The sequence below is a fragment of the Trachurus japonicus genome, chromosome 1 (genome assembly GCF_045865225.1).
Source record: "Trachurus japonicus isolate A0001 chromosome 1, Traja_1.0".
Lineage (NCBI taxonomy): Eukaryota > Metazoa > Chordata > Actinopteri > Carangiformes > Carangidae > Trachurus > Trachurus japonicus.
The window spans coordinates 39,156,063-39,177,141 of NC_140907.1; the positions used below are offsets into that span (position 1 = coordinate 39,156,063).

Below are 21,079 nucleotides of genomic sequence, written 5' to 3' on the forward strand. Positions count from 1 at the left end.
AAGTGTCGTAGACTGACTTTGCAATCCGCCGTTTCCCCCTCAGCTTTTCTGTGACTCCATGCACCACCTGTGGTGTAAGCAAACTGTCTGCGACCAGTAGTGAAGTTTTAAGCCTGCGTGACATTAAGCATTGGGCTGGGCTGGGCTGCTGTCCAATGTAGGTGTGTTGCGCCAGTGAAGGATGGCCAGCCATGCAACTGTGCCATCTAATTTAGACCGCTTGCAGAGTGATATAACTATTTTGACGGCTGACTCTGCTTTACCATTTGATTTTGGATGTCGGTGTAGTGAACCTCAGTTGTGGTTGTGAATGTAGCTCACCTCTTTAGCCCCTCCACCTCCCAGGTGCAGTATAAAAGAGCCAAGATGGCTGAGCTCAGTCTCTGCTGGTTGCTTCCCAGGGTGGTGAGTAGGGTCCCCGCTTTTTAATTCATTTGAGTTTCAGTTGTTTTTCCCTTATTAATTTGTGTCTTCTGTTTTATAGGATCCCCTGCTGCTGTTCTGTTTTGTTTGTTTTGGTTAGGTTTTCTTTTGGTTTATTTCCCTCTTTTCTTTATGGACCAGTGGTTTTGTTTGGCCTTTGACCCTTTTGTTTATTTGGCCATTTGTGATTTCTTGTAGTTTTGATTTGCTTTCATGGTCCTTTTCTGTTCTTTAGTCAGATACCTTGTTTGTCAATTGGGTTGTTTTGCTTAACCTTTGTTTGCTTTTTGTTTCAGGGAGATCCTTTTTTGTTTTGTTCTTTGATTTGCAGTGTGGCCAGGGTGTCATCAGCTGGGAGGCTAGGCACAGTGGTGAAGACCTCACTCCCGTTGCATGCAAGTAGGCACTGGGGCACCTTAGTGCATGATTTTGTAGTGTTTTGTGTTTTTGTGTTAACACCCCAGGCTAGTGGGAATCGTCACATCTCTAGTAGTCTGCCTCCCACTGAGGCCCCAGCCCACTGATTTTAGTTTTGTTATAGTTAAGTTGAGTGCGTGTTTAGCCGGCCTTTTAGATTTATTCCCTTATTAAAATTACTTTTAGATTTCTGTTAATAAATTTTTTTTTGTCATACTTACCTTGTGTTTCCCCTTTTCTATAATGAAAGTAATGGCATGTAATGGCAAACACTGCATATCTCCAAAATCAGGCAGGTTTCCAGGATGCCAAGTCGCCTACTCATTTTAATGTAACAATTGCCGATGAGAACAGGTGTCATAAAGGAAAAAAGGAACAAAACAAAAAAAAAATCTATCATGGACTTTCATGATCGATTACCATGGCAATGAAGTTTTGATTTTTTGGGTTAGCCCTAATTTACTCATTGAACATTTTAATCAAAATTATTTAACAACATAAAATTATGAATTATTATTAACACAAATACAACAACACTTGATTTGAATTCCCCCAGGCCAATGAGTTCAGCAGTGCTTGATTCAGAGGCTTTGGGTCAATGCAGAGTCTCTATTTTTTTTCTGGTTTTACAATGGTCACCATATTACGAATCCATGCTGTTGGCTCAGTCACCGGTGAAATGTTGCCATCTCTAAATATGTCTGTCCAGTTCTTTCTTAACTCTCGCTCTCAAGGCTACTGGGACATTTCGTGATGCACACTGTACAGGAGTTACACTAGGGTCCAGGTCAAAGTGTATCTCACCTGGCACTGACTCAGTTGGGTCATAAAAGACACCCTGGTATTTCTGTAACAGTTGTTCCTTTGTGAGTGGTGTGTGCTGGCTTGAATCTGCTGTTTTCAGTTCATCTGGGATTGTGATGTTTATAAGGCCCAGGCGTTCACATGTGTCCCCCGACCCGACAGAAGAGTCTCTTGCTTGGATTCAACAATCTCGAATATGAGGTTGTGCTTTTCTCCTTTAATAATACAGTCAGTGTGAAATGTCCCAAGTGACCACATCCATTGTCCAGAATATAATTTAATCCGGGTCGAGTTTGGCTGTAATGCTGTTCCTGGTAACAGTCTCTCTTTTGTCTTGCGGCTCATGCCATTGCAAGTTGCACCAGAATCCAGCTGACATGCCTGCTTCTTATTATTCAACTGTAGGTGTGCAAACCATTTACGCTTCCGTTTTGGGGCTTCGACGGTATTAATGCATTCAGTGGCTAGAAATAGTCTATCCTCAGTATCTGAGTCCCCTTCTCCTTGCTCAGCATCTTCAAGCACATGCACACTCTTTAAGTTAAAGTTAAAGATACTTTATTAATCCTTTGCAGGAAATTACAATGTTACCAGCAGCAGAAGACAACACAAGACCACAAACACGCATCATGCACAAAAATACACAATAACAACAATATTGCACAACCCGTTACAACTTATGTCAGTGAATAAGAGCAGCAAGGTCTAAAATGCGATTTAAAAAGAAATAAAAGTAGCAAGGTCTAAAATAAGATTTTTAAAAAGGAGGGAGAGACGCTGTCACATGATTACAGATATTAAGAGAAGCAAAATGGCATATGCACATGATTACTGTGAGTTAAAAAGCCTAATGGCAGCTGGTAAAAAAGACTTGAGGTTCCTCTCAGTTCTACATTTGGGAGGGATTATCCTGTTGCTGTGTGAGCTCCGTCTGAAGGCCTCAAGGGCGTGGAGTGGGTGCCTGTCGTTGTTCAGGATGGAGTTCAATTTCCTCAACATCCTCATGTTTGCAACCTGCTCCACGCTGTCCTGGGGGGTGCCAATGGTGGAGCTGGCCTTTTTGATCAACTTGTTCAGCCGATTCCGGGCTCCGGCCCCCCAACACACCACACAAAAGAAAAGAGCACTTGCCACTACTGGGTTCAATCCCCGCCCGGGCCCTCTTCACCTTGCCACACCTCCATTTATCTTGTCGGACTTATTACTGGCTTGACATGCTTTGGCGAAGTGATTTGAAATGCCGCAAATTTTGCATATCTTACCATAGGCTGGACACTTCTGCTTTAACTTCAACATCTGAATGTCCAGTCCTCTGTTTATTGCACCTCTTAATGTTATAATTATTATGTGAAACATTCAAAGTGAGATTTAAACACTTTTCCAGAGAGGGTAAAATACAAACACAATTTCTGATTTATGAAGCCTTTATTCTATTTGTAAAAATGCATTATTTAATTTAAGGCTGGCATGAGTGATTGTATATTCTAATAGTTAGTTAGTCAGTTAGTGCCCGCCACAAATGATTTACGTCCGCCACGAATAGATTTTTCGGCTTGGCTTGACCAACGCAATATCATTCCGTTCATTCATGTGTACATAGCGCTCTTTCTCCGTTATTGTTGTTCACACACACACACACACACACACACAGAAGTGTGCATGCATGACAGTAATGCACGGTTTAAAATCTGCCATTTGACTGCTTCTTCTGGACCATTTGACTGCGCATGCTCATAACATTCTTCTTCTGTGGTATCTGTGGTTAACCCTAACCCCAGCTGTCGATGTAGAGAGGGTTTTTGCGTGGTTTAGGGATTAACATAATCAAACCTTGGGTCATACTTGCAAGTAAGGTACTGGAAAGTAAGCTTTCATTAAATACTTGTAAAAGAAAGGGTGCCATCTGCTGGGAAAATGGTTTATAGAATTTAGAAGATAATCCATCTAGGGATGCAAATTATCGAGTAATTCATTAATCGATAGTTGATTGACCTTATCGATCGATGATCGATTCATTGATAAGCGGCGATTTTCCTACCTAAATTTAAGGGGGAAATTTAAGCTCAACATTCCTTATAGCAGTGGTTCTCAACCTTTTCTGGCTCGTGACCCCATTTTGAGATCACAAATTTCTGGCGACCCCATGTGATCGTGGCCATCAATCAAAATGCTCACTTTATATTTGAGAAAGTTAAAGTATAGAAAACAGTTGTTTAAGATTGTGTGTAGTTTAATCATCATTAAAAAAAAAAAAAAAAGTTAAAACAATATTTTTTTATCAGTCATTTTTTTTAATCAATTAGCTACTGGACATTTCAGGGGACCCCATTTGAATTCCAGGTGACCCCACATGGGGTCCCGACCCCAAGGTTGAGAAACACTGCCTTATAGGACTTTACACTAGTATTTGTTAGTTTTTTTTAAGAGCACAGCACAATGAAAAATGTTTAAGTAACACGTTATTTAACCTTTAAATAATGTTGAGGGTCCAATGTGACCCATTTTTATATTTAGGAAAAACACCCTAAACGTTTTTCCTCTGACTTTAAGTTGAACTCGTTCTTGACCAACACAATACAGATTAAATGGTCTTTCCTGCCACTACACTATGATTACTGTATTTAATTAGGCTACTTAAATCTTAAATTTACTTAACTTAAATTTACTTAAATTTGATTTGTTGAACTCAGCCTGATACATTAATACATAAATAAAACTCAGGCAGCTCCATGTCGTCCCTGTGTGATGTTCAGGGACAGGTCTGAAGACAGACAGCTCTGAGGTTGAAGTCCTATCATAATGAGATGAGATGAGAGACACCTGTGACTGTGACAGGTCTGTAGCTACGTCTTGACCACATGTCAGCTGTTCAGCCGCAGCAGAGGAAACTCCGCTGTTCTCCGCACCACCGCGACAAGCGTTTTTTTTTTTTTAATTAAGCTCCGGTAGCGACCGGCTGATATACGGTAGGATACTGTAAACCAGCGTGGATCCGGTGTATCAAAGCTTGGTCGCCGTGCTGAGGCACCGGGTTGGTTTGAGCTGCGTTCAGGCTGCATTAAAACTCCTCAGGCAGCTCAGTGTCGTCTGTGTGTTAGTGATGGTACAGCCTGAGTCCCGTATGCTATAGCTACAACTAGGTAACAGTGTTGTTGTCTCTTTTCACCTCCTCTCATGGGCGTCGCACCCGTGGGGGATGGGGGTGTTTCGACACCCCCACTTTTATAGCAAAATAATTTCATCCCCCCCACATTTTCCAATGGTAAACCCGTGTGCCCACCCCTCGCTGTGCACAAGCATACAAAAATGGAGCGCACCTCAGCCTCCTTACGCTGCATGAAAAGGCAGTGGTCGAACTGAACGGGCATTCACCCAATCACAGACCGCTGTCCGAGACCCGGCCGCCGGCCCGCGAAATTTGAAGTCACAGAGACGGACTTTGGTTACGTGCCAGTCGGAGCTTCTCTCACTCACCGGTGACTGGAAGTGAACAATATTGAGAAGAGACGAGAAAGAAAAAGGACAGAGATGCTAAAAAGGAAGAGGCATCTTTTTCAACTCAAGTTTGTACCGGTGAGTGAATGCAGAGGAAACCGCCCCCTCAAATCAACAACACCATCTCTGTCAGCGGAGACCCCCCACCCCACCCATGCCGTCATTCACAGCGTCGACATGGAGTGTTACTCTCGTACCCGTTTGTGTTGTTTAGCGCGCCCGGTAAAAAATGCTCTCATTGCTTATAGGTTAGTGATCAGCTCCGGTGACCGCGGCGCTGTTGTTTATCCCCGTATTAATTAAAACCAGACGCGGCCCGACACACGGTGCTGAAGCCCGGACCAGCGCGGTCCAACTTTTCATTCTCGGTCCGGACTCCGAACCCGCGCGTCTGATTGGGTTGGTTGGACACATGTCACTCGCTCTGGTCGGACCTCACCGCTGACAACATGTGTGTGCTCGCCTGTTTGTTTGTGTGCGCGCGTGTGTGTGAGAGAGAGAGAATCAACACTACATTACCCCCCACACACACACTAGCAGACAGGAAAGACAGTAGAGCAGTGTTTTTCAACCTTGGGATCAGGACCCCATGTGGGGTCGCCTGGATTTCAGATGTGGTCGCCTTAAATGTCTAGTATTGAAAAAAAGAAATTACTGATACATTTTTTTTAAAACTAATTATCATTCTTTTAAAAAAGAAAAAAAAGAAAAAACCACACACAATCCTAAACAACTGTAAGAGAGAGAGAGATTTTTGAAGTAGGCTAATTATAGTTCATTTGTTCATATTCTGTCTGTTCAGCAGGTGGTGGGATTCATAATGGATTAGAATTAGAAGTGTATCTCAAAAAAACTGGATTTTTACACCTATTTTGAATTTTACTCGAACACAAATACAAATAGAAATACTTTCCCCCCCCTCAACAAATACAAATTCCGGATGCTTTGCACACCCCTAATTGCTAGTATTAGTGCATAAAATATTGATTGAGAATCGCATAGAAGACAGTCCCTCCAGGAATTCGCGATGTTGCGATCGCAACAATTAACGCAAATTCAGCCAATCCCCGCAAATTTTTGCGATCTTGCAATTTTGTACAATCACCGCAACTTTTCCGCAAATTGGACCAATTGTCGGTGCTTTCCGCGAGTTACACAGCAGAGAGTGCGAGTCTGGACGGAGCGGTGGTTGAAAGTGAGTCCACGGAGGAACAGCGTGGCTGGGCTGACGGCAAGAAACTTCATACAACGTGCACAAAGTGATAAAGGAACACAAGCTGAGTTGAATGTGTTGAGTGTGTGAGTTGTCCTGGTTGACCACCCGAGGCTGTGTCAACCCCGCAGCACCCGCCGAGGGGGAATCCAGTGAGTGCGCCACTGCAGGGCCGGAGCGGAGCAGCCGGCGGCCAGGTGCCCCTTCCCCCATCCTAAGGCCCTGGGCCTGGACTTGAGTAGCCACCCTCCCCTTTTTATTCAAAGACTGGATAGTTTTAATGGCATTTTAAAACAGTTATTTTACCACAATTTTTAAACAGACATTTTAATTAAAAGTAAAACAACTTTCAACTCTAATTTTCCTGTGCCTTTCTTAACAAGTGGAAAATTGCTGGTATAACAGGACCTCACATTATTTTGTGACATTTAAAAATTTTCAATTTTCCTTTGATTTTTAATTATTCAGAACAAAACTGCAACTTTTTTTTGCAACTTTCGCTGTCCCCCGCAATTTAATCGCAACAAAAGCGCTTAAAACATCGCAACATTCACCGCAATTTTTTCAAAATGTGGCCGCAAAATCAGGCATTCTAGGCCGCAACAATCACAAAAAAAGCCCGCGAAATCCTGGAGGGACTGAGAAGACCCAAATGACACGTTCAATAATACTGATAGCAATACAGCACTTAAACGCAATTTTTACTTGGTTGGCTGGTAAAATATCTGCCTGGCTGGTAAAAAAAATTCACTTACCAGCCTGAAAAAGTTAGTTTTGGACCCTGATTGGAAGCTTACTCTTTTGGCGATCTAAGGTGGGCTCAGGGAAATTATACCTTTTCGAGAGAGTTTTCAATCCAGCCATGAAGTGCAGAGTTTTTTTCAGGAACATTGTAGCATAGGTAAATCCACCGTGATAACTACGTGATAGTGATTAAATATTGCATTTTGTGATTAAAAACGTGTAAATAATGATACTGGACCTCCATTGTGAGGCTGTCGCTCGGCTAATCAGATGCCCCGATTTCTTCTTCTTTTATTTTTTGAGGGTAGCATCTAATCAGGAGCAGCCAAAGATCAACTTGAGGCAAGATAGTTTTCTGCCAGAATTGAAAGGAAAGGAATAGCCAAATAATCATCCATGGCCAAAATAAAGAAAAAATAAATATTACACACAACCTTGAAAGGCCCTATGTCTTGACAGGAACTGCTTCAAGGAGTGGCAAAAGTGACTGGATTGAGGAAAGCGAGCCGAGAAAATAAAATTAATTCATATTTTGTTGTCTGTTGGAATTTTTTTCTCCTGATAGCCAAGGCCTGGGACAACCATATAGCCTACCTATTTAAAGTTGGAAAAGCCTCTTCTTGTTGATCTGTGTGTTTTTCAAAATAAAAATTTTTGAAATTCAATTTCCGTTCTTTAGAACACCCCCACATTTAAAACCACTGCTCCACCCCTGCCTCCTCTCCCTCTCTCCCTTGTGTGCTGCAGTGCGCTGCACACGTTTACACAGAGATCCGCTACATTATGTCGGCTTTGCTTGTTTACATTTCACAGTAAAACTCCCATTGAAAAGGATTGATTAATTGCAATTAATTTAATTTAATTTAATCGATTAAATTCTTATCGACAATTAATCGATAGTCGATTAATTGTTTACATCCCTAAATCCATCTAATCCAGGGGAATTGTGATCAGTTCAGACTGCAGCACTGGGAGTCACCTCCACTTCCTCTGGTTCCTCTGTCAGTCAAAAGGGATGAAGCTCTAGTAACACCTACACACACACACACACACACACACACACACACACACACACACACACACACACACACACACACACACACAGGGGATAAATAACCGGAATTGCCCAGAAACACTTTTCTTTATACGTTTTTCTCCATAAATTCATTGATCTGGAGGAAAACAGCTACAGATTTAACTGACCTCAGAGTCTCCAGTCGACAGTCTGGACTCTCCTGGAGATCAAACAGATCCTTCACATCTGAATCCTGCAGGTTGTTGTACCTCAGGTCCAGTTCTCTCAGGTGGGAGGGATTGGATTTAAGAGCTGAGACCAGAGAAGAACAGCTGATCTCTGACAAACTGCAGCTCCACAATCTGAATAAAGAATAAAAGAAGTACAACATTCATCCACCTCTTCATGCCAAACTGATCATGGCTGCTGACCTCAGGACAGTCTGTCAACATAGAATCAATATCTGATCAGACATGTTGGACTAAACACTGACTCCAACATTGGATCGAAGTTTAAAGGTCCAGTCCTGATCCAGGACTAAGGTCTTTCTTGGTCCTGGTCTCATTGTGAAAGAACAACTGGAATTGGATTGGAAGTACTTTATTAATCCCTTAAGAGGGGAAATGTCCCCTACACACAACTATTATCAACACTATACTATATAGTATAACACTAACTATCATGACCTCAAAGTCAATGATTCAAGTTCTGAGTGAAGATCAATGAGGTTCAGTTGTGGATCAAAGATCTAAGATCTACAACAGTAACAGTCAGTGAACTGACCCCAGAGTCTCCAGTCTACAGTCTGGACTCTCCAGAAAACCACTCAGATCCTTCACTCCTGAATCCTGCAGCTTGTTGTTGCTCAGGTCCAGGTGTCTCAGGTGGGAGGGGTTGGACTTCAGAGCTGAGACCAGAGAAGAACAGCTGATCTCTGACAAACTACAGTCCTCTAATCTGAATAAAGAACAAAGGAACAGCTCATTAATATTCATGAGAAGCTGCTGCTGCTTCAACACAGACGCAGTGACTCCGCTTCTTCACCTGTCAGCTCCACCTGTGGCTCCATCTATGTTGAGCAGCCACATTGATCAGAGATTTACTGACGATGCTCAAGTTTTCAAAGACAACAAACATGGGAGCACAGAAATAAAACAGAGTCTGACCTCAGAGTCTCCAGTCTACAGACTAGACTCTCCAGAAAACCACTCAGATCCTTCAGATGTGAATCCTTAAGGTTGTTTCCACTCAAGTCCAGGTGTCTCAGGTGGGAGGGGTTGGACTTAAGAGCTGAGCCCAGAGAAGAACAGCTGATCTCTGACAAACTGCAGCGCTCCAATCTGAATAAAGAATAAAAGCAGTGAGTTGAGGACAAAGCTCCTTGTTGACAGCGTTCAGTGTCTCATCATCTGTTCAGAGATGAAGAAGATTCAGAAAGAAAAAGTTTAGAAAATGAAAGTCAAACAGCTGAAGCAACAGGAAGCAGGTTAAACAGTCACATGGAGAGAAAACAGCTCATTAATATTCATGAGAAGCTGCTGCTGCTTCAACACAGACACAGTGACTCCACCTCTTCACCTGTCAGCTCTATACAAACTAATGTTGTGCAGCTGCACTTATCAGAGATTTACATATGATACATTGCAGCACAGACATAAAACAGAGTCTGACCTCAGAGTCTCCAGTCTACAGTCTGGACTCTCCAGAAAACCACTCAGATCCTTCACTCCTGAATCCTGCAGGCTGTTGTTGCTCAGGTCCAGGTGTCTCAGGTGGGAGGGGTTGGACTTCAGAGCTGAGACCAGAGAAGAACAGCTGATCTCTGACAAACTGCAGCGCTCCAATCTAAATTAAGAATTAAAGATATAGATCAAATCACTGATAATCAATCAGCTGTGTCCTGATCAATGATCAGTGTCTAAATGAGTAGAGGGACTTTTTCCTTCTGTTGTTGTGTTCTTCTGTTATTGGGCGTCAAAGAGCCCTGAGCTCTATCAGAGCGTTTCAGACACATGTCAGATCTACAGTGGATTATTCCTCATCAAGTTTCTGATTTGAAGATAAAAATATAGGTTTAAAGGGGAACTATGCAAGTCTGGTTGCTTTTCCACTGTTTTGGTTCCGCTCCTCTCGCCCATGTGCATTTGTTTACAACGAAGCGGTGGATAACGTTACATAACATATATGATGGTACAACGTGTGTGTTTGTGTAGTTTTAACCGTCATAAACAAAAGATCACGGGTTACGGAGCTCATTTGTGTTGCTGTGCACAGAGACGAGTGCTGGGACACCGGGACAGCGGCCAAGTAACTACACTGATGTTGCAAGGTTGGTTTTAAGCCGTGAGACGCCAGGTGGAAGACAGAGAGCCTCCGTTGTCACTCGTAACAAGTCACAAGTCACAAGTCATGTAGTTAACGATCACAATTACTCCGGAGCTTTTTAATTAAGGTAAAAATGTAGCATAGCCACGGGAGAAATCCTACTTAGTTTGTCTTTAAGATGATAGAACTTCTCTCCATCACAAACACTATGACTGGTCTCACCTTCTTTTTTAGTAATAATAACACTGAGCCCTTTCTCTTCTCCAGCTCTTTGTTTAAATCATCAACCAACGAACAAGTAAAACTTTAAACATTTGACCTTAATACAGACAAAAAACAGACAAACTGACCTCAGAGTCTCCAGTCTACAGTTTGGACTCTCCAGTCCAGCACACAGAACCTTCACTGCTGAATCCTGCAGGTTCAGGTTGTAGCTCAGGTCCAGTTCTTTTAGGTGGGAGGGGTTGGACTTCAGAGCTGAGGCCACAATTTCACAGTGAGTCTCTGGGAGTCCACAGCAATGCAGTCTGTGATTGGAAGAAACATAGAATCAGTCAACACATCACATGGCAACATTTAATCTATGTGTAATATTTGGCCCATTGTTAAGTGGCTGGTTTGACCTCATAACCACAGCCACAGGCACTGAGAGAGCTCAGTGTCTCTGTCTGATACATATGCCATCTCACACAGGACAAATACTGGCATGCTTCACAGTTGAGTAATGTACTGTAATCTGGGCATCCCTTGAAGTGAACTTTCTGCATGTACCTTAACTAATCACTCTCCATGTTTTCAAAACAGGAGATTTTAATTTTTGTATAAATTGTCTAATGCATCCATCAAAGTTGTTTTGCATGAATATGATTGGGTTGGGGGCGCTGCCAGATGGGTGGCAGTGAAGTCATGGGTACTTATTGACCCGGACCTGGGTGGTTGAGGCTGGCTCTGGGGATGTGGAACATCACCTCTCTGGGGGGAAAGGAGCTCGAGCTTGTACGGGATGTGGAGTGCCTCAGGGTGGAGATGCATCGCACAGACATATGAGGTGATATACGTACAATTAAAATGTGCCCATAGGAGCACTTCTGATGTGTGGACTTGATCTTGACTTGACTTTTTGTTGGCGATATAGGGATAATCACAAGTCCCCCTGTGTGGGTCATGGTTTGTCAATAATAAACACCATGTTTGAACATAAGGATGCTCATAAAGCACATGTTACCAGAGCCATAAAAGGAGGGTTCAGCTGACTGTTGAACCTTTGATCAAGGAGGAACAATGTGGATTTCATACTAGTCATGGAACAACAGATCAGCTGTTCACTCTTGCAGGTATCTTGGAGGTGGCCTGGGAGTATGCCGATCCAGTCCACATGTGTCTGAGTCTGGGGCTCACTACCCCCGCGACCTTACCTCGGATAAGCGGTTGAAAATGGATGAATTGAGGATTTAAAACAAATTATGTTTGAATGAGTTACTAGTGTGGATAGGTTTTTGCAGAAGAGTCACATTGGTCACATAGTATAGAAGTAACACCTGGAAACACTCACCGAGCCTTCCCGCAGTTCCTCACAGCTGGGATCAGTCTCCGTCGTCCCTCCTCTGATGTGTTGTACTTCTTCAGGTCCAACTCGTCCAGAACCTGCTCTGACATCTGCAGCATGTAGGCCAGAGCTGAACACTGGATCTCAGAGAGTTCCTTCTCTATTCTGTTCTCTGACTTGAGGAACTGTTGGATCTCCTGATGAACTGACTGGTCCTTCATCTCCGTCAGACAGTGGAAGATGTTGATGCTTCTGTCAGGAGAGATTTCATCACTGTTTATCTTCTTCAGGTTGTTGATGGTTCTCTGGATGGTTTCTGGACTGTTGTCTGTCTGACCCAGCAGACCTCCTAACAGTCTCTGGTTGGACTCCAGAGAGAGGCCATGAAGGAAGCGAACAAACAGGTCCAGGTGACCATTTCTACTTCTGAGGGATTTCTCCATGGCTCTCTTCAGGAAGTCATCCAGGGTTAAATCAATATCTTGTTTTCCCAGGAAGTTCTCCAGGACCCGTGTGTCCCTGTTGGTGAAACAGTGGAACATGTAGACTGCAGCCAGAAACTCCTGAACACTCAGATGAACAAAGCAGTAGACTGTTTTCTGGAAGATCACACTCTCTCTTTTGAAGATCTCAGTACAGAGTCCTGAGTTCACCGAGGCCTCTGTGACATCCAGACCACACTGCTCCAGGTCTTCTTGGTAGAACATGATGTTTCCTTCCTCCAGCTGTTCAAACGCCAGCCTCCCCAGCTTCAGAAGAACTTCCCTGTCGGCCTCCGTCAGCTCCTGTGGACTCGTCTCATGTCCTTCACCGTACTTGTTCTTCTTCCTCTGTGTCTGGACCAGCAGGAAGTGTGAGAACAGGTCCGTCGTGGTCTTGGGCAGCTCTCCTCTCTGGTCTGTGGTCAACATGTGCTCCAGAACTGTAGCACTGATCCAGCAGAAGACTGGGACTTGACACATGATGTGGAGGGTCCTGGACGTCTGGATGTGTGAGATGATTCTTCTGGACAGATCTTCATCACTGGACCTCCTCCTGAAGTACTCCTCCATCTGGGCGTCAGTGAAGCCTCGGACCTCGGTTACCCTTTCGACACATGTAGGAGGGATCTGATTGGCTGCTGTAGGTCTGGAGGTAATCCAGACCAGAGCCGAGGGAAGCAGATTCCCCTGGATGAGGTTTGTCAGCAGCACGTTGACTGATGACATCTGTGTGACATCAGACACAACCTCCCTGTTGTTGAAGTCCAGTGACAGTCGGCTTTCATCCAGGCCGTCAAAGATGAAGAGAAGTTTACAGACAGCCAGCTGCTCTGCTGTGACCTTCTGTAATGTTGGATGGAAAACATGGAGCAGCCTGAGAATACTCAACCGCTGATCTCTGATCAGGTTCAGCTCCCTGAACGAAAGCAGAACCAGCAGACTGACATCGCGGTTCTCCAAGCCCTCGGCCCAGTCCAGAGTGAACTTCTGCACCCAGAAGGTTTTTCCAACGCCAGCGACACCGTTGGTCAGAACCACTCTGATGGGTCTCTGTTGGACAGGTGAGACCGTAGAGACGTCCTCTCTCTGTTGGACAGGTGAGACCGTAGAGACGTCCTCTCTCTGTTGGACAGGTAAGTCTTTAAAGATGTCGTTGCACTTGATTGGAGTGTCATGGAGGGTCTTCTTCTTCTTGGACGTTGTCTCCAGCTGTCTCACCTCATGTTGGGTATTAACCTCTTCACTCTGTCCCTCTGTGATGTAGAGCTCAGTGTAGATCCTGTTGAGGAGGGTTCCACTTCCACTTCCTGTTCCCTCGGTTCCTTCAGTCACTTGTTCACATCTGCTCCTCAGACTGATCCTATGTTGATCTAAAACCTCCTGCAGACGATGATCTGCTGAGAGAAGAGACAGAGTCAGACTGAAGACAGATGTCCAATTCCAATTCTATTTTCATCCCTACCCCTACCCCTAGCCCTTAACCCTTGAAACTGAGCTACAAGGGGTAGGGGTCGAAAGTCAACCCCTACGAATTGGGACACCTCTTCAACAATCACATACGTCATCAGTAGTCTCTGCTGGCTTTCACGTAGGCAGACGTGACAAGCTTTTGCCACAAATCCTGTATTCAAAACCATGTTAACTTAATAAAATAAAATGTAATGCAGACTGATCGGTTCATTGTAAAACATTTATTTATTGATGTAAATGTGGTGATTTCTGTATAGGCTACAGAGCCCCCAGGCAGTGCTGCTTCTGTGTCCAAAACACATGAAGCTTCACTTTTAATTCAAACAAATTAATGCGACAATTGTTACATTTCATCAATGAGACCAACATTTATCTCCTTAAAATAATGTAATTACCCGGCGGTAAACCTTTAAAAACCTACGGGTAGGTTAATTAGCGATCGTCTTTTCTCCCGGGATGACGACGGAGGTTGGCCGGCTGACAAGCTCTCCGGACGGGTGGTGTCTCTGTGACGAGCCGTCGATCTGCTCCACAGGTGGAGCTTTACGAAAAACATCGGCGCAAACGTGTAAACAGCCGCACATTAGGGATCTAAACAGCTACTTTCTCGCATTAAAAAATATTAAAACTTAACAAAGTCACGTAATAACAGCGCTACAGTGAGAAATAAAACAGCTGTCGGTTGCCGCAAGATGCATTCTGGGAAACTTGTCATACCCCTCGGTTTGTAGTGTGCCCCTGAAAAATCTCTGTTTGAAGGGTCAGATAGCCCTACCACTTCCCCCTAACCCTCGTCTGAACCAGAATTGGGACACCCCTACCACTACACGTGAACGCGCAAAACGAAGGGTTAGGGCCAAGGGGGAATTGGAATTCACCCAGAGAGTCTGACAATCTGATCAGATTATTTTCATCAGCTACAGAAAAACTACAGACAACAAAGAAGGTTTGAATCATCATCTTAAATATCAGTGCTGTGTGATGGAACAATGACTCTGTCGAAAACAACAGGTCCTGGTTTCACTAATGACCACATCAGCAGACAGATGTTCAGTCTCACTTTGTCCCTAGCTGCTCTGATTGGCTGTCTGCAGCTCACCTCTGGTTCTGGGTCTTTGTCCACACTGGGGACAGGAGGGGGGTCCTGAAGAACCAGACTGGTCCCAGTCTGAGATGCAACACTGTCTGCAGAACCAGTGTCCACAGCTGGTGGAGACTGGATCCTTCAGGACGTCCTGACAGAGACCACAGCAGGACAGCTGCTGGTCCACAGAGACACCACTCCTCTTCTCTCTGTGAAGACATTTCTGGATCAACAACATGTCACAGTCACAGCTCCACATCTGTGCTCTGATTGGTTGTCCACCTCAAGAGGGCGGGGCTTCAGTAACCAGAGGAGCAGAGATCTCTTACTGTGACTCTGAGGGTCCAGGTTCAGGTTCAGGACTGAAGTATGGAGGAGTAACTTTGGACCAGTCACTCTTCATGGACAGACAGATGGATCCTGGAGACTCTGCACTGTCCTCATCCTTATCTACACGAACACTCATCTTCAGGACTTCAGTCAGTCTGAGAGTAAGAGACAGTAAGAGACAACACGCACATTATAAACGGGGCCCCATCCCATAATACTAAGTGTGGCAAGGTGAAGAGGGCCAGGGCGGGGATTGATCCCACACCTCCCGGGTAAGAGTCATGCGCGCTTGCCAGTCACCCAAAGGGACATCCCCTTGGCCAAGTAGCCAGGGCACATGATCATTTGGAGGCATAGGCCCAATCCCAAACCAGCCCCTATCCCCTCACCCTATCCACTACCCCTCCGTTTGCACGTTCACGCGGAGATCCGCCATATTAAGGGCCGTCCCAAACCAATTCCCACTGAGTGGAAGTGGCTTGTCAAGCCCTTAAATAGCGAGTCTGCACAGGTGCAGGCTCGCTGGTGGTTGCAGCAGAAATTACGTCCGGACAATGGAGGAAACGTCATTCAAGTGTAGTTCCGTCTACTTCTTCCAAGTATTTTAGATCAAACACACACCTTTATCCGTGGACGTCGGAACTCGGATATTTTCTGAGAGGGAGGGGGGATTTTTGTTGGGAGAGTTGGGGGAGAGACGCACGCTTATCAATGATTAAAGATCTGATTTTAAGTTATTTTATAATAGCATACGGGATTCCCTCAAATAATAGCCGGTATTCAATTGTTTACACAGACAAATAAAGGCCGGCCCTAAATACAAGCTGGGTAAAAAAAAAAAAAAAAAAAAAAACTCAGTCGCCTGGAACAAACTGACAACGATCAGAAACTCTTTCAACTTTGTGGACTGTCTGCATGTGAAGACAGACTGGAGTGAAGCTGGAGTGAAATTACACGGACCTGGGTCTCTGCTCCGTCTCCGGTCCCGAATGGGCTCGGACGCGTGGGGGGGGGGTGAAGCGCTACAGCGCAACAGTGACAGAGCTGCAGGTCCGACAGCGCAGTGAGGAGAACAGTAGCCTACGTGAGGATGAATATGAACTAATGAACGATGAGCTTGGTCACTAATGTGTAAAAAATAAACTGAGGGATTTAGAAATTGAAGGCTGAGCTGTCACGCTGATGCAGGCTGCTGTATAGAGCCAGGCACCAGCAGGCTGCATATCACATCAAAAGCATAGATCTATGCATTAGATGAAATAAATGTTAGTCAGACAAATTGAGTTTAAATTCAGATTCTTTTTCTTTTCTTTTTTTTTTAAGCGTAATGCTGTGGGTATAGGGAGGCTGATTTTAGGTTTTATGTTATTATGTTATTCTTGAGTTAACCCATTCCAATTCCTATGTAAATATTTTGTCCTTCATATGGCACTGTTTTGCTTCTACCCTCTGTCCTCATGTCTGTTCTTAATTTATATAAAGCACTTTGAATTGTCTTGAGTTTAAACTGGTAAACGGCATGACAGCTGCAGCACAGGCAACGCGTCTCCATGATAACGGTTCTTTCCTGTTTCCGGTAAGGTAGCGAGGGCGTCTCACTTGTTTGGCTTTACGTTTATACCCTCCCCCTTAATCAGGAGTGCCTTCCGCAGCTGGGAGTGGAACTCCATTTGGAGTGACACTCGTAGTGAAGTGGTAGTGAGTAGGGACTAGTTTGGGATTGGGCCATAGTGACAGGACCACCACTGTCACATAAGCATCTCACACCTGCTGGCTTTGCCTGGTTTCTATTGAAAAGAGACCAAAACACAACTCACCCACTCTCCTCCAGCTGCTTGCTCGTTGTGGGGAAGCCCTAACAAGTTGATTACCGAGTGCGTCAGTGTTCCTCTCTGGTTCTAACAATAACTAGTGAGTGTTGACAGAGAAATTAACAGAGTTGAGTTGCTTAAACTGGAACTAAACGCCACTGGAATCCGGACTTTTCTACTGCACTCTGTAATTGACTTGTTTGGGCTTCTGCATTATTAGTAGGAAGCAGCTGGAGGAGAGTTGGTAAGTTCTATTTTCGTCTCTTTTCAATAGAAACCAGGCAAAGCCAGCAGGTGTTTGATGCCTGGTATTATGGGATGGAACCCTATTTGTACTGATGATGAAGTTAGTGCTGTTCTGAGCATTATTTGTGGCTGTGAGTAGCTTTTTTGATGGCAGTTGGCTCTTTGCTCCATAGACAGCAGTGTTTTTCTATCTCGCTGACTGTGCTGAAGTTGCTACAACTAGAAAAGTTTGAGGTTGGCAAACTTGATCCCTGGAGGGGGGTTTCTACTGGGTCTGACGGTGAGTTAGAGTAGACTATGGGCTAAACTTCTTTCGGAATATCCCTTTAACTCACAAGTGGCCACTTTGCGTCTTTCCCCTAACTCTGACTCTGGCCGCTGTCAGGTGGGTGATCCAGTCATCTGCACTAAAAACCTACTCACAACTCTGTGAAATTTTGTCCGTATACTATTTTCTATTACTTTAACTGTTTGCATAATGTTACTTTCACCAAGAGGTCAATGACCACTTGGCAAGTGGGTTAGCACGTCTTTTATGGGTGAGTGAGTTTAACTTCAGTACCACTAACCGCCACACGTCGTCACTTCTCCTCACTGGTACCTTGTGACTGTGCACAGTCAACCAGATGAACGTGTGTGAAGACAGACATGTAAAAGAAAAACCAATAGGCCTATTCATGTCTGTGTTACGTCACTCGGGTGTGTTCCGGTGAACTACGAAGAACAATGGAATAGTTTGACACTATAGTCTGTGTTAGAGCTATTTGTTATTTTTGTAATATTTAATCACTTATTATTTAGTTTTTTTGTTGTTGTTTAGTTTTGAGGAATACACCTTTTGTTTGCTTATGATATTTAGTATTGTTTGAGTTAATTTGGGTAGCCTATTTAGAGCTACAGTTGGTAAGATGATGAAAGTGAAAGTAAACTCAATTCAAGACAATACACCTTTATGAACCTCTGCCAAGCGCCCCTCTCCCCCTCCCCCCCGCAAACACAGACACATACAGACATACAGACACACATGTGCAGGGGTAAGTAGTGCCAATTTTTACTTAAATTGCCTTTAAAGCAAGGGGATTATAATAATGCCCCCAACTAATGTATGTACATATAGTTTAGGATGTTGTGCATCCCTGGGAACAATCACTTTGAATCTTAAATCAACTGTTTCAGAAATATAGCTTTAGAAAAACAAAAAATTCTGGCACAACTTGCCCCCGGTGCGGGGTAAGTTGTGCCATTAGAGAGAATACACTGGGGTAAATTGTGCCATTGATAATTGAAGTAAAACAGATCATTTTAATCTCACAAATGATAATGCTATATAAAAGCAAGACATTCAATACAAAATTAAAGCCAGAAGCGGCGATGATCGGGCCCTCGCTTGTCCCCATGTAGTCGCGGAGGCCTGAGCCACGCTGGGGGCTGTGGCGCAAAGAAACGCAATGTTTTGTTCATCCACCAGGTGGCGCTACGAGCACAACCAGACTGGGCAGGTGTGTTCAGGGGCGGTCCCTCATCACACATGTTAAAGCAGAAGTAAGTGGTCCGGTCGTTTTCGCTAATGCTGCGTTCCAGGCAGGCTTTTGAAATAGTAAATTACAGCTTCAAGTCACAACTTACGACTTTGTAGCGTTCCAGGCAACCCACTCGTGTTTTTCCGACCTGTTTTACCGGTGAAAGTCACTATAACGGCCGGAAAAATACGAGTTTCCTTGAACGCACCATAACAGTCCTCATCGCTACGTCACCACATTCACGGCGTTCCTTGGCTGCACACACAGCCCTGCATGCCGTTCTCTCTCCTCATTGGATAAAAACTGTAGGATACGATAAATGTTTTCTCCTGGGCTCAGAGCAGAGCAGAGTGACTGACAGACCCGTGTTTCAGACCAAACACTCTATAGAAGTGATTGCTGTTGGAAGATATAACTATTTAAGACTTATATTAACACAAATATATCACTTACTTCTGCTTTAAGTTTCAAACAAATCCGTGCCCACTGCCATGTTTCTCCTATACACAGACAGCAGTGCCACTGGCACAACTTAACCCAGGTCCTTTGGCACAAATTACCCCAAGCCCAGCATTTTGAGAAAAAAGGATTCCCCAGCTGTTTTGAGCTGGCATCATGCTAACTGTATAGACTCATGGTGTAGCTTAATAAAGCACTAAAACATGTGTGAACTGTTTTCAAAATTATCTATAATTATTCAAACACGGCAATCAAAAAACCTTGATCATAGAAATGTTACTTTGGAGGGCAAAAACTTGTTTTTTGAACATAAATGTGCTTTCCTCTCAAGCCATGTGTCTCCCTTCTTGATAGGATGAGTGAAATGGATGCCCCTTCAAAGATATGTGGTCACATGACCAACTTCTTCTATGGTTTTCTAGATAACAGGGGTGGAACTACTTGCCCCATGGCACAAATTACCCCACTCTCCCCTAGCCATAAACGCAACCACAGAAGATGTACCGTATCCATAGCAACTGGAGACTCCAAAACGATCTCACGTCTCTCACCATGAAAGACAGTCTTCTAGTGTGTGTCTGTGTGTGTGTGTGTGTGTGTGGGGGGGGGGGGGGTGGACAGGTGAAAAGAGAGACTGAGGGTGTATTGTTAGGAAATTTCCGACCAAGTCGCAGAGTTTACTTTCACTTTTTTTTTTTTTAACCAGGGCAAGAGAGGCGGCAAAGGGCCATTGTTCTTTTTTTGTTTGTTTGCCAACGGAAAATAAACCTGTGACAGGACAATTGACTCTGTTTATCCTGCGTACATTCACTCGCTAGGTGTCTCAGTTTGATTTGATTTTGTTTAATTATCTACTGTGGCAGGGACGGGGCGGGGTTTGAACGAGTCATGTGCACTTGTCATTCGACCAAAGTCATATCCCTGTGGCTCAGTAGCCAGGGCACATGATCAATTGGAGGCATGGTAACAGGACTGTCAACTGTCATATCTCTCCCCCTCTTTTCACAGGCACGTCCACCAGAATGTGGCAGGACAAAGGAGTGCCCGGGCAGGGTTTGAAACCTAGTCTCCCCCGGGTAAGATTCGACCAATATACAGTAGCCTATATCCCTGTGGCCAAGTAGCCAGGGCACATGATCAATTGGCGGCATGGTAACAGGACCGTCAACTGTCACAATAGTTCTGATATTTTTGAGTTGAGGAAAAATAGCCACTACAGTCTTTGCACTTTAAGTGCCCCCCCCCCCCCCCCCCCCCCCCAACTGATCACATTGTGTTGTCCTCCTTTGGTCTCAGTGTCTCTGTGTGAACTCCACAGTTGAGTTCACAGGGACTGACTCACACACTCTCACTATACACATCACAACTATAAAAATAGAAATAATAACACTCACCTGCCTCAGACTTCAGTTTTTCTCCTCCTGCTGCATCAAACCTAAAATGGACTCTGAACTAAACACTTTCACTTACACACTTTCACTTTCACCGGCTGCCTTGGCCAAGTTCCAATCTGACTAGAGGCTCTGGCTCGCTCACAAGAGTGTGTGGGCTGTTTCATTGTCAGATGAATGTATTCATGAATGAGTCCACAGAGTCAAGTCAGCATACACGTCCTTTTTTTTTTCCTTCTCAAATTTAAGTAGGCTACATGCAGCCAAATAACCTCCAATATCATATTTTAGAGAAAACCATAAT

General features: G+C 44.2%; 3 protein-coding genes across 8 annotated transcripts in view; all 3 read right to left on the reverse strand.

Annotated features, from left to right (window-relative positions):
* The window catches only part of LOC146992569 (uncharacterized), a 251,635-nt gene extending 236,131 nt beyond the window's left edge, over nucleotides 1–15,504 (reverse strand). For all 6 annotated transcript variants that reach the window (XM_085787863.1, XM_085787874.1, XM_085787854.1 and 3 more), the window contains exon 1: nucleotides 15,348–15,504. In XM_085787863.1, the coding sequence (XP_085643989.1) occupies nucleotides 15,348–15,484 (137 nt within the window). In that variant the 5' untranslated portion in view covers nucleotides 15,485–15,504. The remainder of the gene's footprint in view (nucleotides 1–15,347) is intronic.
* Nucleotides 1–21,079, reverse strand: part of LOC146992575 (uncharacterized) — a 103,628-nt gene that overhangs the window by 14,526 nt on the left and 68,023 nt on the right. Inside the window, exon 21 of the mRNA XM_085788121.1 lies at nucleotides 8,289–8,473. Within this exon, the coding sequence (XP_085644247.1) occupies nucleotides 8,289–8,473 (185 nt within the window). The remainder of the gene's footprint in view (nucleotides 1–8,288; nucleotides 8,474–21,079) is intronic.
* On the reverse strand, nucleotides 11,985–13,007 carry LOC146992576 (NLR family CARD domain-containing protein 3-like). The gene has a single exon (XM_085787982.1). The coding sequence runs from the start codon at nucleotides 12,942–12,944 to the stop codon at nucleotides 11,985–11,987; it is 960 nt and encodes a 319-aa protein (XP_085644108.1). The 5' UTR covers nucleotides 12,945–13,007.